Source organism: Poeciliopsis prolifica, unplaced genomic scaffold (genome assembly GCF_027474105.1).
Source record: "Poeciliopsis prolifica strain line A6 unplaced genomic scaffold, Auburn_PproV2 SCAFFOLD005, whole genome shotgun sequence".
Taxonomy (NCBI): domain Eukaryota; kingdom Metazoa; phylum Chordata; class Actinopteri; order Cyprinodontiformes; family Poeciliidae; genus Poeciliopsis; species Poeciliopsis prolifica.
In genome coordinates, this window is record NW_026562380.1 from 12,397,748 (window position 1) to 12,419,503 (window position 21,756).

Here is a 21,756-nt window from a genome sequence, read left to right on the forward strand (position 1 = left end):
TGCATTTGCAGATTCCTGTGCAAATCAAATCTCACCTGATGCTATTATAACCCCTGGAGCCGTGTCTTTGCTGACAATGTTTCCTGAGGCGTAAGGGTTCTCTGAGACATGAAGGTGAAGATGCAAAGAGCAGTATGGCTGTCGAACAGAGGAGATTAATTTGTTGGAGTTAAGCATGTGCAAAAAGAAAAGCTGATTCCATTGCAAATATTTTAACATTTGTTCAATTCTAAAATGTTAAAAGAAGATTTCGTTGGAAATATTGTGATGTCAAATGTTTTACAAAAAAAAAAAAGTATAGTCTGTGATGTCAATTAATCATCCATGTCATGTATCCAAAGTATCTGTATAGATTTGTTATGGTTTTCAAGAACAGATGAGAATGGAAGTCATTTACAGTCTAGAAATGACTATCAGTCTCGAAAGGGCTACAAAAGTCCTGCTTTAGGACTCTGGTAGTATCCACCTCCAAAATCCAAAAAGCATGTCTGATATTTGCATTTAGGGCCCTGAATTGCTGCCATTACAGTGGAACATCGTAATACAATTTTTACCTTATATTGAACAATTATCTAAAAAAAAAACAATAAGAAGTAGAGAAAAGAACACAAGAATGGATTTAACTCTAAGAGTTTATCAATTACTAATTCAGTAGTCCAGAAACCAGAGTAACATCCACGGCACTGTAGACTTCATTTGCTCTTGTAAATATGCATATTCATAATTGAAGAAAAAAGAAGAACTGGGCACATTTAAAAAGTCCTTGCAAATCAAAAATGACACAAAGGCTCTCTTCGCTTTCATCAAAAACATCTTGAAGTTACCCAAGCTTTTCGCAGAACATATTCTGTGGATTGACGAGACAAAATGTGTGGGTGTGTGTCCCCTCAAATCTTCTATAAAACTAACCAATATTTCTGAAAAGAGCACACCTACAGTCAAATATAGCCAGAGGCAACTTTTGCAACTTCAGAACCTGATAGTCATGAAATTTTCCATTTACCTTAAGATCCTATGGGAGAAAGTTCACTTATCAGTTCATGGCCTTGAGCTCAAGTTCACTTTGTGAATGCAGCAGAACAATGGTTTTGAAGCAAAGTCAAAATCCAGACTTAAATCCAATTGAGAGGCTGTGATACAACCCAAGACACACTCCTGCTGCTTGTGCAGAAATGTATCTTAATTAAAACAATTCTGCAAAGAACTGTGGGACAAAATCACTCCACATCGATGTAAAAGATGTCACAAATGCTCAATGGCAGTTGTTGCAATGTTTCTTCCAGTTGTGGCAGAAATATTTTTTGTGTTTAGCATAATGCCATGTAATTTGTGGTTGCATTTTTTACTTCAACAAGTATAATTGTCATTTGAAAACAGCTTTCAATAGTAATTCAGATTTGCTTGATAATGATTTTTACATGACCTGAAAAACTGAAGTGTGGCAAATAGCAAAAAAAAAAAAAAAACTGAATAAATCTGTGGACAACAAATCATTTCTCATGCCACCACAAATATACACAGTAGTCTTTATGACCTGTGAAGAATATTCTTGAAAACCCCACAGGGGATGTTTGGTTTCACAAAAACAGGCAGCTCGAACACACTTCACGAAAGAAAACTTGTGCAGGAAAAATAAACCCATAAATACATGTCCACAATATCTAAAAACATACTTGTCATGCGTTTTCCTTTGAGAAATTGAGCACAGACAAGTTTGTTAGCAAAACCGTCAGGTGTTAGGACAAACGATCTCAAGTATCCATTCGACTTGGCCTGGTTAGGAAAAGTATAACTCCTCCCTGATGGCAGGAGGCAAAACTTTGAGAGGAGCAGATGATTAATGGCTGCCAGCTTAGCCTTTGCCTTATTTTGCTGTTTTGTTCCACATCAAGTTTCTGACAAAGTTCAAAGAATAGTTTATATGTAAATAATTGTTTATTTTAACAATTAATTAGTGATAGTGTTGGGTATGTTTACTCCAAATAAAGATTTTCTTTCTCTGAAATAATCTAAATGTACATGAATAAATGAATTTAGGTTATTAACATAAATTGTTAATAACCTGTAATAAACTAAACACAAGAAGGTTGTTATGCAAATTAATAGTTTTAATTGAAATTATTTAGAGGTTTGTCATATGCTCAATCAATTTTTTATATTCAAGGTTTTAATAAGTATATTTAGCAAATTATTAAGTAAGTTTTTATATTTATTCACTTGTATTTTGGAGGTTTTACATTGTTGATGAGCTCCAGTTCTCTGAGTTTGGAAGGCCTATTTACCAATGCCCTAATTTTTAGCTTAAGTCAAAGACTCAGATTCTAGTTGAGACATTGAGTGGGTCACTCAGACATCTCAATAAGATGTCCAGTCAGAAGAAACGGCAGTTAAAATTAACCAATTACTTTTGAGTGGTGTTAACAATCTTGTTATATTCACTGTCTTTAGCGTTGTCAGAATACAGCATGATACAGTGTGAAGCTTCTGAGAGCAGATAATGGAAATCCAAATAAGTATATCTACCTCCTGTCAGTGGCCCACTTACTTGCTCACAATAGACCTTGTTTCCCTGGAGATCGGTTGTTGGAGCCTGAAGAAGACGCCAGTCTCTGCCCTTGTTGTACGTGATATAAGTTTTCACTTGGTTCTCAACAACTTTATTTGACAGGAAAACTCCTTTAATCCCGGCAACCTGCGTGTACGAGAGGCATGAAGCGGAATGGAGAAAAATAACACAAAAGAAGGAATGGGAAAAAAAAAACTAAGAAAAAGCTTTAAAATATTCAAACTTAAGTAAAGCTGAGGGCCTCATTTTGCAAGAGAGAGAGAGATGTCTGGGAGTGATAGCTTTTCTGACATGGAGCACTATTTTGGACCATCTGTATGGCTGTGTAAAATCAAAACAACATATGGCAGAGCCGTGGGATATGTCTTCTTTTTTCAGCCTGTGTGCAAAGATGCAGATTTAACATATAGCAGACATCAACTGTGTCCACATTTCTCCTTAGGTTTTGCCAAATCTTTGTAAGAGAATAAAAACACTGTTTCATAACCAACCATGTGTGGCAAGGTCGTCTCAGCAACTACTGAGGGATATCTGAGGTGTGTGTTTGTAGCTACATGATACTTTCACTGTTGGATGACGATGAGGATAATGTGCACTGATGCATTCATGTGGAATCCCTGCAAGTTCATAGTAGTTCTGTCAACACAGATTTATGTTCCTGGCACAAGTTAAAGCTTGTGTTAAAGCTGAGGTAGATCACTTTTATCAAAATATGTTTTTTTACATATTTGCTAAAACTGTCACCATATTTTGAGGGTATAATATGAGACAGATAATCTGTGGAGAAATTAATTCCTCTGTCTCCTCCTTGTGGAAGGTCTTAGATGTGTCAATCACACTAGGGTATGCGCTGCTCACACCCTCCCTTTTCTCTCTGTAAGCATGGCTTCCGAAGACAATGGATAAAGAATTTTCCTGTGATGTTAGTTTGTTTCGCCATGGTGAGCACAGCTGCAGCAAACCTGTAATCTTCAGTTTACACACCAAGTGCGAGGGAGGGTGCAAGCAGCACATACACAATCTTGATTGACAGTGCTAAGACACTCTCTTACTCTTAAAACAGAACATCTTTTAAAAAAGCATTTGAAGCATATGCATGTGTTTTTTTGTTTTGTTTTTGTTTTTGATAAGTAGGTCAAATATATTTATAACAATATGAAATTCACATCTGCAAGAACACAAGTCCTTGCTAACATTTTCCAAACAGTTTTCAAGAATATGTAGCTTATGGGCTAAATTATAAACAGCGCTGTAAGAGAAATTAGAAGTCTTTTACCTAGGAACCTAAATGAGGCCTGACAATGATTATAATATAACATGATGATAAAAGTTGCAGGAAGCATAAACTAACTTCAGCTTATGTCAGGCTCAAAACCCAGCAGTCAGACAACAGCAGCAGCCTCACAGCGTAGTAACTGCTTACCTCATAGAGGTCTATCATAACATTGTCCTCTGGACCACCGGTGCTAACAACATCCTCCAGCATCAGAGTGAAGAACAGTCCCCTGTAGTCAGACATGTAGAGGTTGTACGACTCATTCTGATGCCAGTCCTGAATCGCTGCCACCACCTGGTTTTCGTCTGTGCTGATTATCTGCAGGTCCTAAATATGAGGGAATAACAAGGAAAGGTTTGAGATTTTGTTTAAATGGATAGCACAAATTTTATGTAACTGAAAAAATAAAAGTCTGGGAATGAGCAAACAGTGGTCACACAGGGGAAGTAGTAATTTGTTAATTCTTAAATCACTCCCCAGCAATTAGACCGAGGGCGATTAACGCTGTGCACCAGAAATGAAGATTGAGTTCATTTAGCTTTACTGAAATTTTAAGATAGAGTGAGACATGTAAGGCAATATGTGCGCTTCTCAAGGACATTTTCACAATTTACAGGGCACTTTGACCCTTTACTGCCACAACTCTTAAAGCATTGATGTTGCCCGATTATTCTGACCCCGAGTGCCAAACCACTAATCCACCCAGCTGTGTTTGTGCAGAAAATCCAGATTTGTGTAAAATAAAAATAAAATGTTTCTTTAGCATTCTGAAAGATGCTTACTTGATTTATGTTTCCAGCCAACATCTGTTGTATGGATTTTAAGATTACATATCATGATTGTGGGTAGCTAAAGGCATGTCTGGAAATTAACAATGTGAAGAATTATAAGAAAATATTAGATGCAATATTACCTTAGGGAGGGTGTATTTGGGAAGCTTCATTGGGTAAAAGGCATGTCTTTTATATGACACATAATGGACAGCCTGGCCACTGACTGACACCTTCAAGAGAAATACACCCAAAACATTTTAGGTAATGACAATAAACATTAAAATACATTGATTACTGAAAGCTTCTGTTTTAAAAAAAAATGAATTCCACCATAAAAACCTCGCGTTAGTCTCTAATTGTGATGCTGAGAGTTGTAGTGAGGTGTAGTTGCAGTAATAAAAGGCAGTGATTTTATTTTCATCCTTTCCCTTGCCAGCATAATGACACCTTTTAGTTAATGAAAAACACGACTGTACATTAAGATGCGGCTGAACGCACTGATTTTACAGCTTTTAATCGTCTTTTAATGAAGCCAGACCTTGCAGTAAAAACCCACCTGGATGAAAACGTATTCATCCTGCACCACCAGGGAGTTTGGGATTATAAATCCAGGGAAAGGTTTGCCCTTGTTTCCGTCTGAGCAGTTCTGAAGTTTGCAAGTTATGTACTGCGACCCTGTGGGAAGTCGACAAAATATTGCTAAGAATGCAAGAAATGCAAAAACAACCCTCTGTAGTCTAAAATTAAGGTTTCTCACCATTTTTATCCATGATACTATGTAATACATAGAGGATGAACAACAGACTATTTTTTTTGTTAGACTTGAAGGTGTCTTATTACCGTATATGAGGTAATAATGTTCCATCTCTGTAAACGATAATACACAACAGCCTGTTTGCTCTCACCAAACATTTCGTTCATCCCTTATGTGTGGACATTTTTTTTTCTCTGATTGCCAATACTTATTGCTGTAACTCCTTCTTCAAAGTCATTTAGCTGCATTTAAAAAAACTATTAGTTATTTACTAAAAGCTTATATTAAGTTGTAATTTCTAGAATTGCACCAAACAATTCCAAATAAAGATTCTGAAAGCAAATGTTTAACAATGAAACTGTTCAAATCTGTGAAATTCAAATTTGCTTTTAAGAAATAGAAGTAAACCTACCTCACTCTTAATGTTGATTCCATTTACTATTTGTAATAAAAGGTGTCCTTGTTCCTCATACCAACTCAAGGAGCAACAAGGTGGCCTGGTCATTAGCTAACTCAAATCTAACCCACACATGTTGCATCTTACTTTCCAGATAATGAGACCCCCCTGAATGCAGCTCCACCTTTCCAAACCATCTATTCCTCCATCCTCTTTCGTCTTTGATTAAATCAGTGAACGGTTATAGTTTAGGTTTTATTCCTCAAATTGCATGAGGTAAAATATCTTGTTTTTGACTCACGTCCATCTGAGATGGTGATCTCGAGGTGAATCATCCCTTGGTCTTTGTCCAAACCCAGTCTAGACCTGAAACATTGTGAAAGACATGGCGAGAATCATTGGATTCATGGCTACAAATCAACTTCATTGTGAGTTACAGGGAGTTTTAAAAGTATTCCCGCTCATTCAATTTTCTTCACACATTGTAATCACAAATGTTGTTGAGTCAACACAGGATTGTATGTGGTTTTATGAGGAAGATTATATGTGGTTTATAAATTGTTTTAAAAAATAAAATCAGAAAACTTTATATTCAGCTCTGTCAATGAATATTTTGTAGAATATGTAGAATATCTACCAACGATTCACATCTAGAGATTAACATTTTTACTTAGACTGGATGGAGTTCACTTGTAAACTTCAATTCTGGCACAAATTTTCAAATCAATATTTATTCTAGGCAAAGACTGCACCATTTTAACACCATCATTAATCAACTAAATGAATTCAGATGCATTCCCCACTCTTTCGATTTTATTTATTCACTAGTTATTTTGGTCTACCAGATAAATGTTGAATGATATAAATTGAATTATGTTTAAACAGGCATGGACAGCTTCAAAAGGAAATTTATTATTATTTAAAATATCACTTATCTCCATAATTTTTGGCTCAATACACTATACAAAGCAGTGTTATTAATGTCAATAACCTGCTTAAATAAAGTGTTGTCTGTGCTATGTAGAGAGTATATTGTTTCCTGGACAAACAGTGTGCCTCACAAAACAAGATCATGGCCCACCTACATTTTTCAGTGGAACGAGGTTGCTTTTAAATTAGCTGCAAGTCAAATAACTTACAGGAAAACTATGAATTAATGCCTCATATCAGCTGTGCAAGCATCATGAGTTTATGTCAAACAGGAGCTGCCATCTGCAGTGGATCACAGAACAGCATGTACTACTTTGTCAGAAACATCTGCAGAGTGGGCCGGAATACTAATGAGTGTATTTATTTGTAATTTCATAAAGTTGCCCAGCTGAAGCCGTTCACGTTGAAACAAAAACACTCTTACTTCTCAAAAGGACAAAATCATTCTTATTATGTGCACATCATCAAATCAGCAGTCTCCTCTGAAAGTGAGTGTTACTGAGCTACAGAAAACAGGATTCTGTCAACGTATCTTTGAGACGTAGAATAAAACCTAGAGAAGCTAAAGGAGCAAAACAAAAAAAAAAAAAACGTGCAGTAAAAAATGTTTGCTTATATTTAAGTATCTAATTTATCTGGGCAAGGTTCTCAGCTTGTGAATTATGTACTCTACATTGACTGTATCTCTTTTTATAAATTTGATTTTAAAACTGTCAATAGCAGAAAACACTTCATCATCTTCTCTTTGCTGCAGTGAGAAATCCATAAACAAAGTGAAGCGGTGTAGAAGTTATGACCAAACAAAGATCCTTTCCATCGTAGTGTCTTATAGGAGATGCAGCAGTGCTGTTTATTGTTCCCTGAGGAGTCATAATACAATGGCCTGATCTTTAGACAGTGACTTGAAGGACGGTTGACCTGCTCTGCTCTTTTTCTTTTTTGTAAGATGTACTTAGCCATTTCATTCCCCTTGAACTTCAGATTCTTCATCGTAGCCGTTAAGCACCAACCAGCAGAAGTGACCACTTGTTGTATTAATAGCAGCTGTTGTGACAGAAGATGGGTTTCTCTCATTTTCCATACTGTGTCTGAACTATAATATAAAAAGCTCCCATCCTGCTTCCCTCAGCACTCTGTAATTGCCTCACAGCTCCATCTCTTTTAATGGACTTTCTGTCAAATACTTCATCCAATTCTATCAGTGAACAGCAGCCTGCACTCTTAAATAAAGCCTCACAATGTTACAGTGTTCTCCAATAACTAACACACGCCGCTACAATGTCTCATATTGAGTGTGTGTTGGCTATGCAGCATGTTTCGGAAACAAGCTGCTTGTTAGCAGGATTTTGTAAATAATGTTTGATTTTTGGATGAGCCGAAACAAGCTTTTGTGCTTTTTCTGCATGCTCTACTTGACGTGTTCTGTCGAAATTAAAATTAATCACCTACAGTTTTTATGTATAAATATATACTGTCTTGCCAAAGAAAAGGTGCCACCTTTAACACATTTAACTGAGCATGTGTATTGAGAGCTGTCTTCCAGATGACACATTATTTAACCCCAGCCGATGCAATGCGGTGGCTTTTAATTTCTTAAACAACAAAGGTGTTTGTCTGCTTAGGAATGGCCGCATCATTTGCATCAAGCACAGAAAACATCTAAGGAAATATAGAAATATTTTTTTATCTTTTTCTTTTCTTAGGTGGCAAAGTTTTTGTAGAGAGTGAATGTCCCAGCTCCAGCTATTCTATTCTATTCTATTCTATTCTATTCTATTCTATTCTATTCTATTCTATTCTATTCTATTCTTTTTTTATTGACTGCAACAATTTGGTTAATCCAAATTAAAGCTGTCTGATTTAGGTTGAAGGTTTCCTTCGATTTAAAGTTATGGCTTGCTTCAAAATGTTTAGTCCATGTTGTATCTCTAACAATGACGATGCAACAGTAACTTTTAAAATACATGGAGCAGAGAAGCCTGAAAATCATTGCAGTTAAAAATTACAGACTGCATGTGCTCTTGAAAATGTTATCTTTATAAATAACACATTGATCTAACATATACATTCAAAAGTAATACATATGATTCATCTGTGAAGCATAACTCATCTTAAATAGTAATTTTATCATTTTCTAATTGGAGAAAATGTGAAAATATTGTGAAGATATTTTACCTTGATTAAATTCAAATAATTCAGTACATTTTTTGCCACAAATTTATGCGAACTGATCTTTTTCCCCCAGCACTAACAGTGTACAAAAGCACCAGAGATGCTCACAATTTCACTGAAGTTTTCCAAAAACAACACTATTTCACTGTTATGTGACCGACAGATGATCTCACCAGTAGAATCTGTTGGGAACGACGTTGTCGTGCACAAGCTGCCATCTCTTCCCAAACTCAACGGAGACATAGAGCTGAAAAAATGAGAATGCCTTTGACAAATAAATATGACATGAAATACAGCATCAGCACATCCAAATATCTAACAGAATTAGTTCTGAATTTATTTACAATTGCATTATTGAGCAGCTGCCAACTCTATGAAGTTTTTGCAATCAAAATCCTGTTATTTTGAATAACATTCAGTAGCAGGAGGAAAATCAATTTGTTTTAGGTAAAGTGAAGTCATGCTTCTGTGCCAAGTTTTCAGAAAAATCTTTTAGATAATACAGACTATTTGTTCTCCCGCCAAGACACGAGATTCGTTCACAATGCATCTGAGCAGAATTGTGATCTAAAAACTCTGTGAAACCTCTCTTTTAACTGTCATTGCAGTTCGTCTCCATATAGCAGCTTTATTGGTGCTCAAGAACATTAAAGATGTGTCATCTTGCTTCACCGATTGAGTGCTATGCATCCTGAGCTCTGAGCTTTAGAGGGATCAGCAGCATCGTTCTTACCCATCTCAGAACTTGCAACTTTTAGACAACATGACAGACGATCAATAAATGTAAAATGAAACCAAGCTGACGTTCATTTAGTTCCTTTTGGCGGGAATAAAAGAAAGAAAACAATTGAGATACAGCTTTACAGAGACATACAGAATAGCCTGAAGGCACGCTTCTCCTAAGCGTCTTTATTTTGACCCACTGATCACTCTTTGTGAGGCTTTTCATCTTCCCTACTCCACCATTTATCTCACTTCTCAGACCTTGTCTGTTCCTCTCTCCGAAAATCAAGTCTTCTGGTAGCAAGCTGAGAAGGACTGGGTTTGATGTCCCTGCTGCTGAGTGGAGCAGACAGCAGGGTTCTTGCACATGGTAATGGATGCTGTGTATTTGCGTTCAGAGATGTGTGTATGCGTGTTGAGCCTAGGGATTTTTGGAGGGGGCATGTCATCCTTGTTAAATTTTCTCTTGTTCTGCCCTGAACCATTCAGACATCTGCAGCCAGACCTTATGGCTTGTTTAAGGATGGAGCTGGTCTGATGTTTCAGCAGCTGTAGCCTTGTCTAAAAGGGCAGTATTATGTGTTTTTCTAGGCGCGTAGTACCATTTGACAGCACAATTAAGTAATTAAGTACCTTCAACATGACCACAGGCACCACTGTGCTCTTCACCTTCCAGGCCCTCTCCAGTTCTTCTTCTCCAGTTTTCCATGCTCCTTTTTCCTGATGTTGCAATCACTTGGTATTGCTACATCTACCACAATAACTTTCCTCTGTTGTTTTATATATATAATATATATATATATATATTATATATATATATATATATATATATATATATATATATATATATATATATATGTAATTCTTTTTACTAATTTAAATCTGAAAACTGTGCTTTACAATCGTATTCACCCAAATTTGCTTTGACACCTCCAAATAAAATCTAGTGAAACCAATTTCTTTCAGAATTTGAGTTATTTGTAACTAATTTGTGATTCTAATACATTATTTAACCCTTATTAATTTTGCATTGTCATCATGGCATTAGATGCCCAGATTGGGACAAATATTTCACTTGTATGCAAACTGTGGGATCATAACACCTGCAAAGTGTTTTAATCATTGTATTCCGTTGTATTATGAATATTGCAGACTGATAATCTAACAAAAACATTTATACAATTTATAGTGGAGTCCTAGTAAATGGGGAGATGAATGGAGCAAGATACAATGAAAAAAAAATAAAAATCTGTTGAAGCCTAAGATTTGAGTCAGGGGAAGGTTCACTTTTAAAATAAACAATGGTCATAAATATAAAGCCGGAGCTACAATGAAATGATTTAAATAAAAACAAATTTATATGTTGAACTGGTAAAAATCCAGTAAGACTTAAAAATCTTCCGTTTGACACATTCAGATTTTTATGTGTAAATATAACATAAAAATTTGCTACTATGTATGACTGTATTATATAATATTGAAATAAAATGCAGATATAAATTGAACTCTGTGTTTATTTTAAAAAATATCACTGAGTGTAAGTAATTTTGCCAGGTACTGTATCAGTGTAAAAGTCTCAGCAGAACAATTGCTCCCAAGTAAAGCTAAACAGCAACATGTCTTTTATTTTATTTAATAAAGATGTTTTGTTTTTTTTTTTTACTTACAGATACTACACTAAAAATGAAGCTCTAAAACAAAACCACAAAAGGAGTGTACAAGGCAAGCAACCCAAACACTTCAGCTGACATGTTCTCACAAGGACACTTCTTTCACATTTTCAGTTTTCGTTCTGCTTTGTTCACGCTAAACACGAGTAGACACCTACACATTACCTTTTGGTCATGGCTGTAAGCCAGAATCCAGTCTTCTTGCTCCGGGTGGAAAAGCAAGCTGAGAATATCAAAGCCTAAGCTGTGTTTCTGATAGGACGCCCCCTCGTCAAGGCTAATGAGCAGGCTGCTCTCCACCTCTGGGTCAGTTAGTAACATGATCTGAGACAAGAAAGGAGATGGTGAAATCAGCAGCCTACTTTGACAACATTTTTTTTTCCCACAAGGAATAAATGTGCTTGTTTGCTCCACAGCTTGGATAGAGGCTTGCAGCCTGCTTGTGCATTATCGCAATGTTGTGCAAAAGATACTCTGTCTGTAAATTTATTCAGCGCAGGCAGGATTTTGACATAGGACACAGACAGAACCTCACCTTCCTTTTGTTGTTTGGACTCACATACAGGTAGCTCAGTATGCTCTTGGTCCCCACTTTCTCATTAAGTTTTTCATACGTGGTCCCATAATCGGTTGACCTGTAATTGAATTATAGGTCAAAGTAAATAGGTTTGAGTAGTGGCTAAAGGACAACAGGGGCTTTGATAGTTAGGATGCTGATGGGATCGTTAGGCACATCAAGCAAGTAGAAAATTACGCCAACAAACATCCTGAGGCAATTTTGCTAAACGAAACGGGACTTTTTTGTGCTCAAAATGAACAAATATAATCCATGTGTCATAAATGGGAAAAATATATCAAATTTCCTCTTACTCCAATATTGGTTGTATAAAATGTCCAGGACCCAAAAATGAATTTGCTTGAAAGCTAAAAAAAAAAAAAACTGTAAACAAGAAAATATTAATTGCTGTATTTTTTTTTTAACATGCATGTTATTTTTGCATAGTTGTGTTTTTGTCATAGAGTCAAATTTTTATTTTGTAGCCTATATTTTTTTTGTCATTCTTTTAAATTGCCATACATTCTTTCTTCCTTTCTTTCTATAGTTAAAATGTAGGTGACTTGTAAAAAAAAATACATTAAAATGTAGTTGCAAACATGAAAAAGTTCCAGGGATACTGAAACTTTTCCAAAATACTTAGAGCATACTTTATGTTGAAATATTAATATTATTGTCATTATTAAGAGTGACATAAGCAAAAATGTATAATCATTACCATAATTCAGTTATCTAACCACAACTGAACATTTAGCAGAGTGCAAACATTTATGTCAAAAAATATGGTTCGTGTCAAATCTATACCAATAAGCTGCAAATGCTATAATTGCACCATTAATTGCTTCTGACATATAAACATTATTGATGTTGAAAATAAACAGAAAAGCTTACCTCCACAAAGAACTCTCTGTTACTCTGCCAGAGTTGAAGTCGTAGTATTTCGTCAACATGAGTATCACCTGCAAAACAGATCAAACGGGTCACTGTGAAGGAGTGTGTGATGATTGCGGACCAGCAGCAGTAAAGTGCCACAGAGGCCCTTTCCAGACATGACATTACTTTAAAGGCTTCAGTTGATCTGTTAAAGTGCCAACATTTAGTCCCTCAGATATTTCTCAGGTTGGCGTTAATCTCCATCATGCTTCACTAGGACACACCTCTGAAATTAAAGCGGAGACGCACAGAGAGGATTGGGGGTAAATCTTGTTAATTGTCCAAGTCTAGTTTGATTTAAAGATTGATACAGGACTGTCTGTGATTTAAAAAAAAAAAAAAAAAAAGACATATTCCTAATTATTTTAAGTTACATAAAACCACTTATTTATTTCATCTTCCCAATTCTCCTTGCCGCAGTGGGGGAGAACCCCCCACAACTCCAATCCCAAACACAGAAATGGTTTGTCTGCTGATGCAACTTCTGACTTTGAGTTTATTAAGACGTTCCAGCTTAATATAAAATGTTCTGTGGGCTCTACAGGCAGGTAAACACATAGCTTCAATCTGTTCTTTTGCTCTGGTGGAGGCAGCCTCCACCAGTTATGATAAAGAAACTGAACCACATCCGTCACCTGAGAGACACGCCTCGGAGGTATAGAGTAATGCTGGGTTACAGTTGAGCTCAAAACTGGAAAATTCTTACTTCCCAGTTGGAAAAATTTAACTGGAATGCCCACTGGAATGACATATGCCCATTCTGGGTCATCAGAATAACTCTGACGACCCACAATTACAACTTGTAAGGCCTACTGTTATGTTTCAAAATGGCCACTCCTCTCACAAACAATTGTAAGCTGTGGTGAAAACATGTTCACTTTACAAGAGTGCATCTAAAATCGATAGCGTCTGCAACTCAAAACTAGGTAAATTAACAGTGGTGTTTGCTGAATTAGAGTAAATCTTAAAATGATGCTTGTAAGGGCACAGCAAATAATGTCTATGATTGTTGCCACTTTGAAATTCCAACTATTTAAATTAAACATTTACTCCAAGGCTGATGTCAAAAACAAAAAGTGAGGGAAAGGTGGCAGAAAGAATGGGAGGAAGATAACAAAAGAAAACGGTATAGAATTCAAAAGAAAGTAAGAGAGATGAGAGTAGGAAGTAAAAACAGAAGTCTTAAACTATTAAGATTTGTACGTATATGTTTTACAACTCATTATTCAGAATACAGCAAGATATTGCTGGAAACTCAATATTGTGGAGGAAATAAGAAAATAGGAAATGCAATTTTATTGAGGACATATGAGATACAAAGTAAATTAATGTTGGAGGAATTCAGGAGAAATTAAAGAATCCATTAATTTATACTGCAAGAAAATTCAAATAATGAAAGTATTCATATTTTAATTGTTGTTTTTGGGGGGGGCGAGGTGGGAATTTGGCGGTACACAAAGTTAATTAACAGAATATGATAATATTGGTGAAAAATAAAAAAATGACTTTTTGAGCCACACGCCATACCAGTAGGTGGCAGTAATGCACACAGAAGTCTGATGTAAATCACATGTCTGAGTTCCGACTTCTGAGTTCAACGAAAAGCAAAATAATCTGCTTTAAATCTCTATTTAAACTTTTTTCTACAGACAACTAGCCTGGCTATTGTCTTCCTATGCAGCTCTAAAAGTAGCTGGTTTTAACTAGGCTAACAACTGGCCTCTCATATCTGTGTGCTCGGGTTTAATGTTCCGAGAAAAGTCAGACTTATCTGAAAACTCAGACGTAACGTTTGGAGGCTGGTAAAAATTAATACCTGCACTGTGTTTTTGTATGTTGTATTTGGGCGAAGCAAAGTTGTATATAAAGCAGTTCTTCTTGAGGAAGATTCTGTCCATGGTGTTTAGACGTCAAATATAATCATATCACACATGCAGTGGCCTAATTAAGTAAGTCAGTACGGAAAGCCAAACGTGCCACGATTCAATAAAATGACCCAAAATTGATATTTATATGAAACTGTTAACAAAACTTTTAGATGCATGTGAACAGAAGACAGAAGTTTTGAATGTAGATGTCAATTTTCTGCACGGATTAAAAGTTGTTACGGAGTAATACATTTAAACCATAAAAGAATATTTAAAAGTTATTTCTATTTTTAATGAACCGGTTCTAAGGTGTCAAATGAAGAAAAAAAAATCACAAAGCATGGATCTAAAATGATGGGGAAGAAGGGATGTTTAAAAATATCCCTTCTTTAAAACATGATTGCAAAATCAATCAATTTCAAAGTAGTCACATATTAATAAACGTTGTGGGTGAAGGCCCATCTCCAAATAATTTGTTCTGAGCCAGAGCAGGCTGTCAGTTGGTCTGCATTGGACTGTGATAAGTTTACTTGTTTTAAACTCATTAAATTTTTTTAACGCCATTCTTACTCATCGCTCTCACAAAACTAATTCAGAAATTAGAAGTCACATCAACATCTCAAACTGTGCAAGTCCTTTTACAATTTCCTCGCAACAAGATGCTGCTCTGCCAAAAAAACAGGCTGCATTGGATTACTGTAAAACTATTACGAAGCTGGATGGGAGTAGTTGGAATTTAAGATTTTGCTTTAATCAGAAGCCGCGCGAATGATTCTGTGGAGTTCAATCACTGTTTTAAACTGAGTTAGTGTTTGTTTGCTTTTTACAGAAGCAGAAAAAAAAAAGACTGGATTCTGAAGCTAATTATAAATCGTGGCGTTTGATGCTCTGCAGAGTGATGTTATTCTTTTTTTTATTCAACTGTGCAATTTGTTTGATTCCTCTGACAAGCTGATCATATGTTATGCCAAATTAACCCAATGCAGCTGTGCATCTGTTAATGTGACCGCAACAGGTCAGACTTGACAGATTTCTGTTACAATACAGTCGGCAACTGTGAAGCACCAGCAATATAATTAGCATATGATATTGACACATTCTGTTGTTTCTAACCTATTTGAAAGCAGTGTGTCTTTAAAATCTGCATATTTAGTCTCACATAAAGACGCAGCTTCATTTCATATAGAATATTAATGACATATTCTCCCCGAATTGTCCCCTATAAGTATTTTGTTGATAAATCTTGGCATGATTTAGATCCGCATAAAATATCTGAAATAGAAAAAAATAAATAAACCTGAGATGTGTATAAAAAATGAACAGTGATTATAAAACAATTGCCACATCAAATGTAAAGTCACTATTGTGCATAAGGAGTGTGTTTTACTTTCCACAAGTAAAACCAAGAGACAAATTTGGTTTGTCCCTGTACTGCTGAAAGCATTACAGGGATGAAGGAGACATTCGGGTCAGCTGTTAAAAGCATTATATTAGTTCTGATCAAATGAAATTAACTCAAAATGACTTGATCTTTAGTCTCAGAGAGTCTACAATTTGAGGTCAAAATGTTCTGTGCATATTCTGAGTAGTCTCCGAGAAGCTAACCAGGAGAAGCAGGAAAAATCCCAGTGGGCCCATTGGGTTTATGGGCCATAAGGGTTGGTGTTAATTTAAGTCAATGACTGGAATGAAACAAAGAAGACAGACCCGACTCGTTGCATCTAGTATAGTTTCCAGTATTGTGGTACATTGCTGTAAAAGTTATTTGTCATTTGACGTATTCCATTTATTTTTGCATTTTTGTCCAATTTATGTTTAGTATTATCTGAAATTAAAGATACCATTATCATGACCCAAATAAAGACAATTTCATTTATCAAAGAAAAACAAGTATCCAAATAATCAAGGCTGTTGGTGGTGAGTCAGAACAAGCAGGAACCACAGGAATAAAGTTTGAACTTTGAAAAAACAGATAAAAGGAAACTGGCCAACAAGAGAGGCCAAGCAATTTGCTTCGCTCCAAAGCAATAGCTGCTGAGGATATTGTTTGTTAAGAAAACATAATTTGAAACTGCAAAGAAACAATGTTCACATATAAATGGGTATAAAAATATTTTAAAAGAAAAACTGAGCAAAAATGAATCAATTTAAGTAAATAAGTCAATAAATAAGTTATTGGCTTACTCTGAATCAGGCAATATTTTCAAGGTTTTTATTTTTTTTATTTTTTTTTATTTTAAATTTTTAAAGTGACTGCCAACTTAAGTGGGCCACTCTGAGGCAAGAAGCTCCCAGAAAATGAATCCCACTCCGACCCGGGTACTGAGAATGAACTCATGTCAGAGGAACTTACAAGCAGAAAATGCTGCTATAAGTATTTAACAACTGCTATAATAAGCAGTAGAGTTTGAGATTTTTTTAATCAGTTTTTTGTAAATTAAAATTTTAAAGCAATATTGCGGGTAATTTCTTAAGAAAACATTTAAATTTTAATCAAAGCAAGCATGTTTTCATGCAACTACTGATCTTTAAAGTCTTGTTTACTGATTTAAAGATGAATTGTTCTTCGTCAACTGAAATTAAATCAAAGAAAAACAAGAGAATGTTTAACTTTTTTTGTTTATCTCTTCCGAGAAAAGAGTAATTTTTAAAAGTATAAACCCACAACAGTCATTAAGGGGGAAAAACTTGTTCTGTTATTTATACAAATTAATTGCCAGAATGATATCATGCCCGTGTTTGCAGCCATAAAGCCTGCACATCATTAGACCTCCAGGGGAAGTCCTTCTGTGTATCTTCCTAATTATCAGCCGTTATGACTGTATGGTGTGACACTGATGTAAAAAGAAAGTGGTCCATCAAGTAAACAATGTTTTTTTTTTTTTTTTGCTCCGATGTCCTGCAGCTGAAAAAAAAAGTTTTATTATACCTCTGTCTGGCCCTGCATGAGAGAATACTACTTGACAATGCATATATTTAAAAACACTTAAGTCAAAGCCAAAAATCTTAAACTTCAATCTGAATGACCTCATTTTGATTCTGGAGAGAAATATGCACAATATTCTTTCTTCTTAATGAATGGATTTCTGTATACTTGCTCGGTAAGCCATCTAAAATAAATAGATGCTTGTATTTGATTTCTTGAGTCAAAAACCACATCTTCCCAAAGATTTTCTACTTAAATAGTAATGTTTAATTCATTTTTATTCCCCTTTATTCCTCTTTTATTCTATCTTCTTGCAAACACAGTTATTAGAAATATTGACATTCATTTATTATTTATTCCCCCAGTCTTCAATGTTTCTGATTATTCATGGGTCCCTGGACAGCTTGCAGTTCCCATCATGACATGTCTTACCTTATTCATGTATAGTAAATATTAAATCGGATGACCAAATATGATTTTATTAACATTTACAGCTGGACGTTCTTAGTTTTTAGTCCAAGTCTGCTCCCACCTTTTATAAAAATATGATATTGGTTTAAGGAGTTCTTTTTTTTTTTTGCAATTATCTGCACAGCTTGGTACAACTTTGGTCTGATGTCCAGACTGGGCTGCAGAGATTTATGATCTACCAGTAAACTAGTTGTACACCTTCCAAAGGTCATACCATCACTGACAGAGTCATTTACAACAAAACAACTTGAACGAGTTGGAAAAGTAGAACAAAACGCGTACTTTTCCCTTCTTCTATACTGGAATTAATCATAGACATTTATTTGGGAATAGTCAAACAGCTGCAGTGGGACACATAAAGCCTAGTTACTGGCTGGAGAAGCTTTCTTTCTTAGGAGCGGCGTTTTATGGCTGTAGTTAATACATCAATACAACAATACAATAGTCACTTTGTAGTTGTCAGGCGTTGACTACTTGAAGTTCAGCATGACCTGCAAACCATTAGATTGCAATTTAAAATCACCAGACAAAGGATCTCGTTTTAATGATTAGAAAAAAAAAGACCTGGTAGCAGCGACACAGAAGCTGTTTCCTACATATTTTAGCTGACCCCTCCCTTTGATTTCCAACAAAGGTGTCATGTACTGCCGCACCCATTAGACTACAACAGCACAAACATGTCTCCAAACTGGATTACCAGACAAGAGAAAGCGAATTGATTTCTCAACTCTAATCCTTTGTAAATCTCAACCCTTGGAGCTAAATGGACGGGGATGAATTTGATCATTACATCTAAACAAATGGAGGTCTAATGGGTGATTTTCAGGGCTTAGAGTGAGAGGATTACTGGTGTGAAATAAAGCTGTTAAGCGGGATATAGGTGCCCAGACAATGCAAAGCAAACTCTTTTTACTGAAGAAAGAAACCATTGACACGAGAGCACTCACGGAAATTCATTCCCACTCTCAGCGGCCCGCTGATCCAGCCTCATCAGCTGTTGGAATTAAGTTGCCTCATCAATAAGACTGTCATCACATTTAGCAACAGCAATTAAACAGATGGATGATTCCATAATAGCAATTGTTACAGGAGTTAGTGATTGGAATATCAATAATAATGGTAATAAAAATTTGACGTAGCTTTGATAAATTCAAGCTCGCAAATGCAGCAGTGCGGTGGAAAAAAGATTCGTATTAAAATAATTTTAGGAAGCTGTCAACATCAACTGAATGTGCTGAGCTAACAAACTGCTTCATGCTCTCTTACATTACAAATACAAATTTGAATGTATTTTGCAAAGATGTCAAATAGCAGACCAAGATGAATAACAGCATAATTGTGAAGTGAAGAAAAGTTTTGTAGTTTTCAATTTGAAAAAAAAAAGACCTTATTCCACTTCTACAGACTTCTGTATCCCATTTACCCATTTCACCTTTGCGAAATAGACGGCATCCAGCCCAGTCTGCATGGATAGGGTGTATACCTTCCACTTTTACATCATGTTCTTTAGTGAATGTGGGTCTGTATTTTCACAGAATTATTCTTAAGCATGAATTCACTTAGATCTAATCCCCTTAATTGTGCTTGTGCTCTCTAGTCTTCTGTATTTTGCACATTTTTTTTTCACAATTGCCCCAGCTGTAATAATCTTCCCATCAACTCAGACAAGCTCCCCTGCCCCAGTTGAAGCATGATGCTGCCAACACCATGTTTTAATGCATAGTGCACTCATATCTATAGCAAGCGGTAAAAATGTGCATGTTGTCATCATTTGACCAGAGCATTATCTTTCATGTGTCTTATTATGCCTCCTTACTGACATTAAAAAATTTAAAATGCCTGCAGGATCCCTATTAGAATCATGCAGGACCTTTATTGATGCGACAGATGTACTGACATCTTATGCATGTTAACAATGAAAATGAGAGAGTGTGAATAAAGGAAAAATGTACAAAATGCATATATATAATACAACAATTAAAATAGGAACAATGTTAACCAAAAGTGCCAAATTGAATTTCCATGTAAGCTAAATGTATTTAAAATATGTTCTATTTCCTCTGTAAGGTGCCTCTCAGAGTTATTTTACTTTTATAGCAATTTTTTTTCTACAAGAACATTTGTCATAAAGCAAAAAGCCTCATCTGTAAGAGATCTTCTTTTGTTTTGTGGGTTTTTTTTGTTGTTGTTTGTTATTTCCAGCAATGGCCTTCATCCTGCCACTTCTGTACAAGGTACATTTGAAGAGTGCACAGCTAATAGCTCTCTTGTTGACAGCCACTCCCACCTGAGCTGGAGATTTCTAAAATGTCTCAACAGTTATCATGAGCCTCTCTTGGCTGCGTTTCCCTGCTTGTCAGAGGACGTTCATGTCTTGGTAGGCTAGAATGGTATTTCCTTCTTTGAGCAAGGGACTTGAGAGTGCTTACTTATTACTGCTTAATACCCTAACCCTGCTTTAAACTACTGCACAACTTCATCCTTTGGATTCAGTGATGTTGTTTCATCACTGATGTTTGCTAACAAACCACTGAAGCCTTCGTGGATATCCATGTCCATCTCCACGTCCAGTAAAAATGAAAATCTGTCAAAATTTTTATTTACGCTGGACTGGGTTTGATTAAGGTGTTCATGAACCCTCAAATATAAAAAAAAATATATATTATATACATATTTCACTTTCAACATTTTTTCAAACACCTTGAGTGGTTCTGTCCACATAGAAATCAAATAAAATGCACTGAAGTTTGAGGTGTGATCATTTTTACAAGACACTGTATGCGATTCAAAAACATTAAGATATTACAATTATGACTAAAGGAATACCATAATTCAATCCAAAATAATAAAGCAAAACAGAACAGAAGTTCCACCTCTATAAACTAAAACAACAACAAAAAAACACAATCAAGTGAGTTGAAATCCCATATGTGAGTAGAATAGCCTTCATGAAATTACCACAATAAACAGAATCACTTAACACCTTTCACAACAGCACGACTGTCTACTTCAGTCCCACTCTTTGTTGCCCTGTGTAATCTCTCAGCAGCCACCGGAGCCAGTGGTACAGCAGCACGCTGCCGCACTTAAATACCACCTGAGCAGGACCTAAAATGTGCAGAGGCTTTTGTCTGTCACATCAATTTATATCAGTTCATTAACAAAGGCAGCATTTCCTCGTAGGCCAGCTGTTGTTCTAAAGTTAGCTTGTTTGAAGTCGGAGTAGTTGGCTCTACTGTGTGCGTCAGGTCACTGCAAACATGAATTATAAAAGAAGCATCACAATATCGCTTTGCACAACATAAACTGCCTACTCCCTCATAAAACCTGAATATTCACAGATGAAGGAGTTAATCATGGCAGAGAACGGAAGCAGTTTTAATAAAAAAGTTGAACTTGAGTGTGACTTGTGGTGTAATTCTACTGATGTGTGAACAACTTAGCAGTACTTTCAGCGGGCTCACTTCAGACACTTTGTGTTACAGCTGTGGCTTTCAAGCTGAACAGCAAGTGTCTGCATTTATTAGGCACCTCATGCTGAGACATGAGCAACGTGTCCATGTAGAAGCTCGGTTGATAGACCCTCTGAAACGACTTCCATCTTCTTTAGGCGTGTGCCCTCGCGTCGTTGGCTCTTTCACCGTAATTGAAAGCCCGAGCCAGTTCAGCTGCTTGGACACAGCGGCTCACTGAGCTTGAAAAGCCTCCGAGTGAACAAGGAGGGGCTCTGATCAATCCATG

The 21,756-nt window shown here is 36.0% G+C and overlaps 1 protein-coding gene across 1 annotated transcript in view; it reads right to left on the minus strand.

Annotated features, from left to right (window-relative positions):
- Nucleotides 1-21,756, minus strand: part of LOC129359604 (VPS10 domain-containing receptor SorCS1-like) — a 59,690-nt gene that overhangs the window by 27,472 nt on the left and 10,462 nt on the right. The window contains exons 2-11 of the mRNA XM_055029347.1: nt 12,709-12,776; nt 11,797-11,896; nt 11,427-11,585; nt 9,042-9,115; nt 6,068-6,132; nt 5,172-5,290; nt 4,756-4,845; nt 3,990-4,169; nt 2,546-2,692; nt 36-138 (exon numbers count right to left, since the gene is read on the minus strand). Coding sequence (XP_054885322.1) covers nt 36-138; nt 2,546-2,692; nt 3,990-4,169; nt 4,756-4,845; nt 5,172-5,290; nt 6,068-6,132; nt 9,042-9,115; nt 11,427-11,585; nt 11,797-11,896; nt 12,709-12,776 — 1,105 coding nt within the window. The remainder of the gene's footprint in view (nt 1-35; nt 139-2,545; nt 2,693-3,989; nt 4,170-4,755; nt 4,846-5,171; nt 5,291-6,067; nt 6,133-9,041; nt 9,116-11,426; nt 11,586-11,796; nt 11,897-12,708; nt 12,777-21,756) is intronic.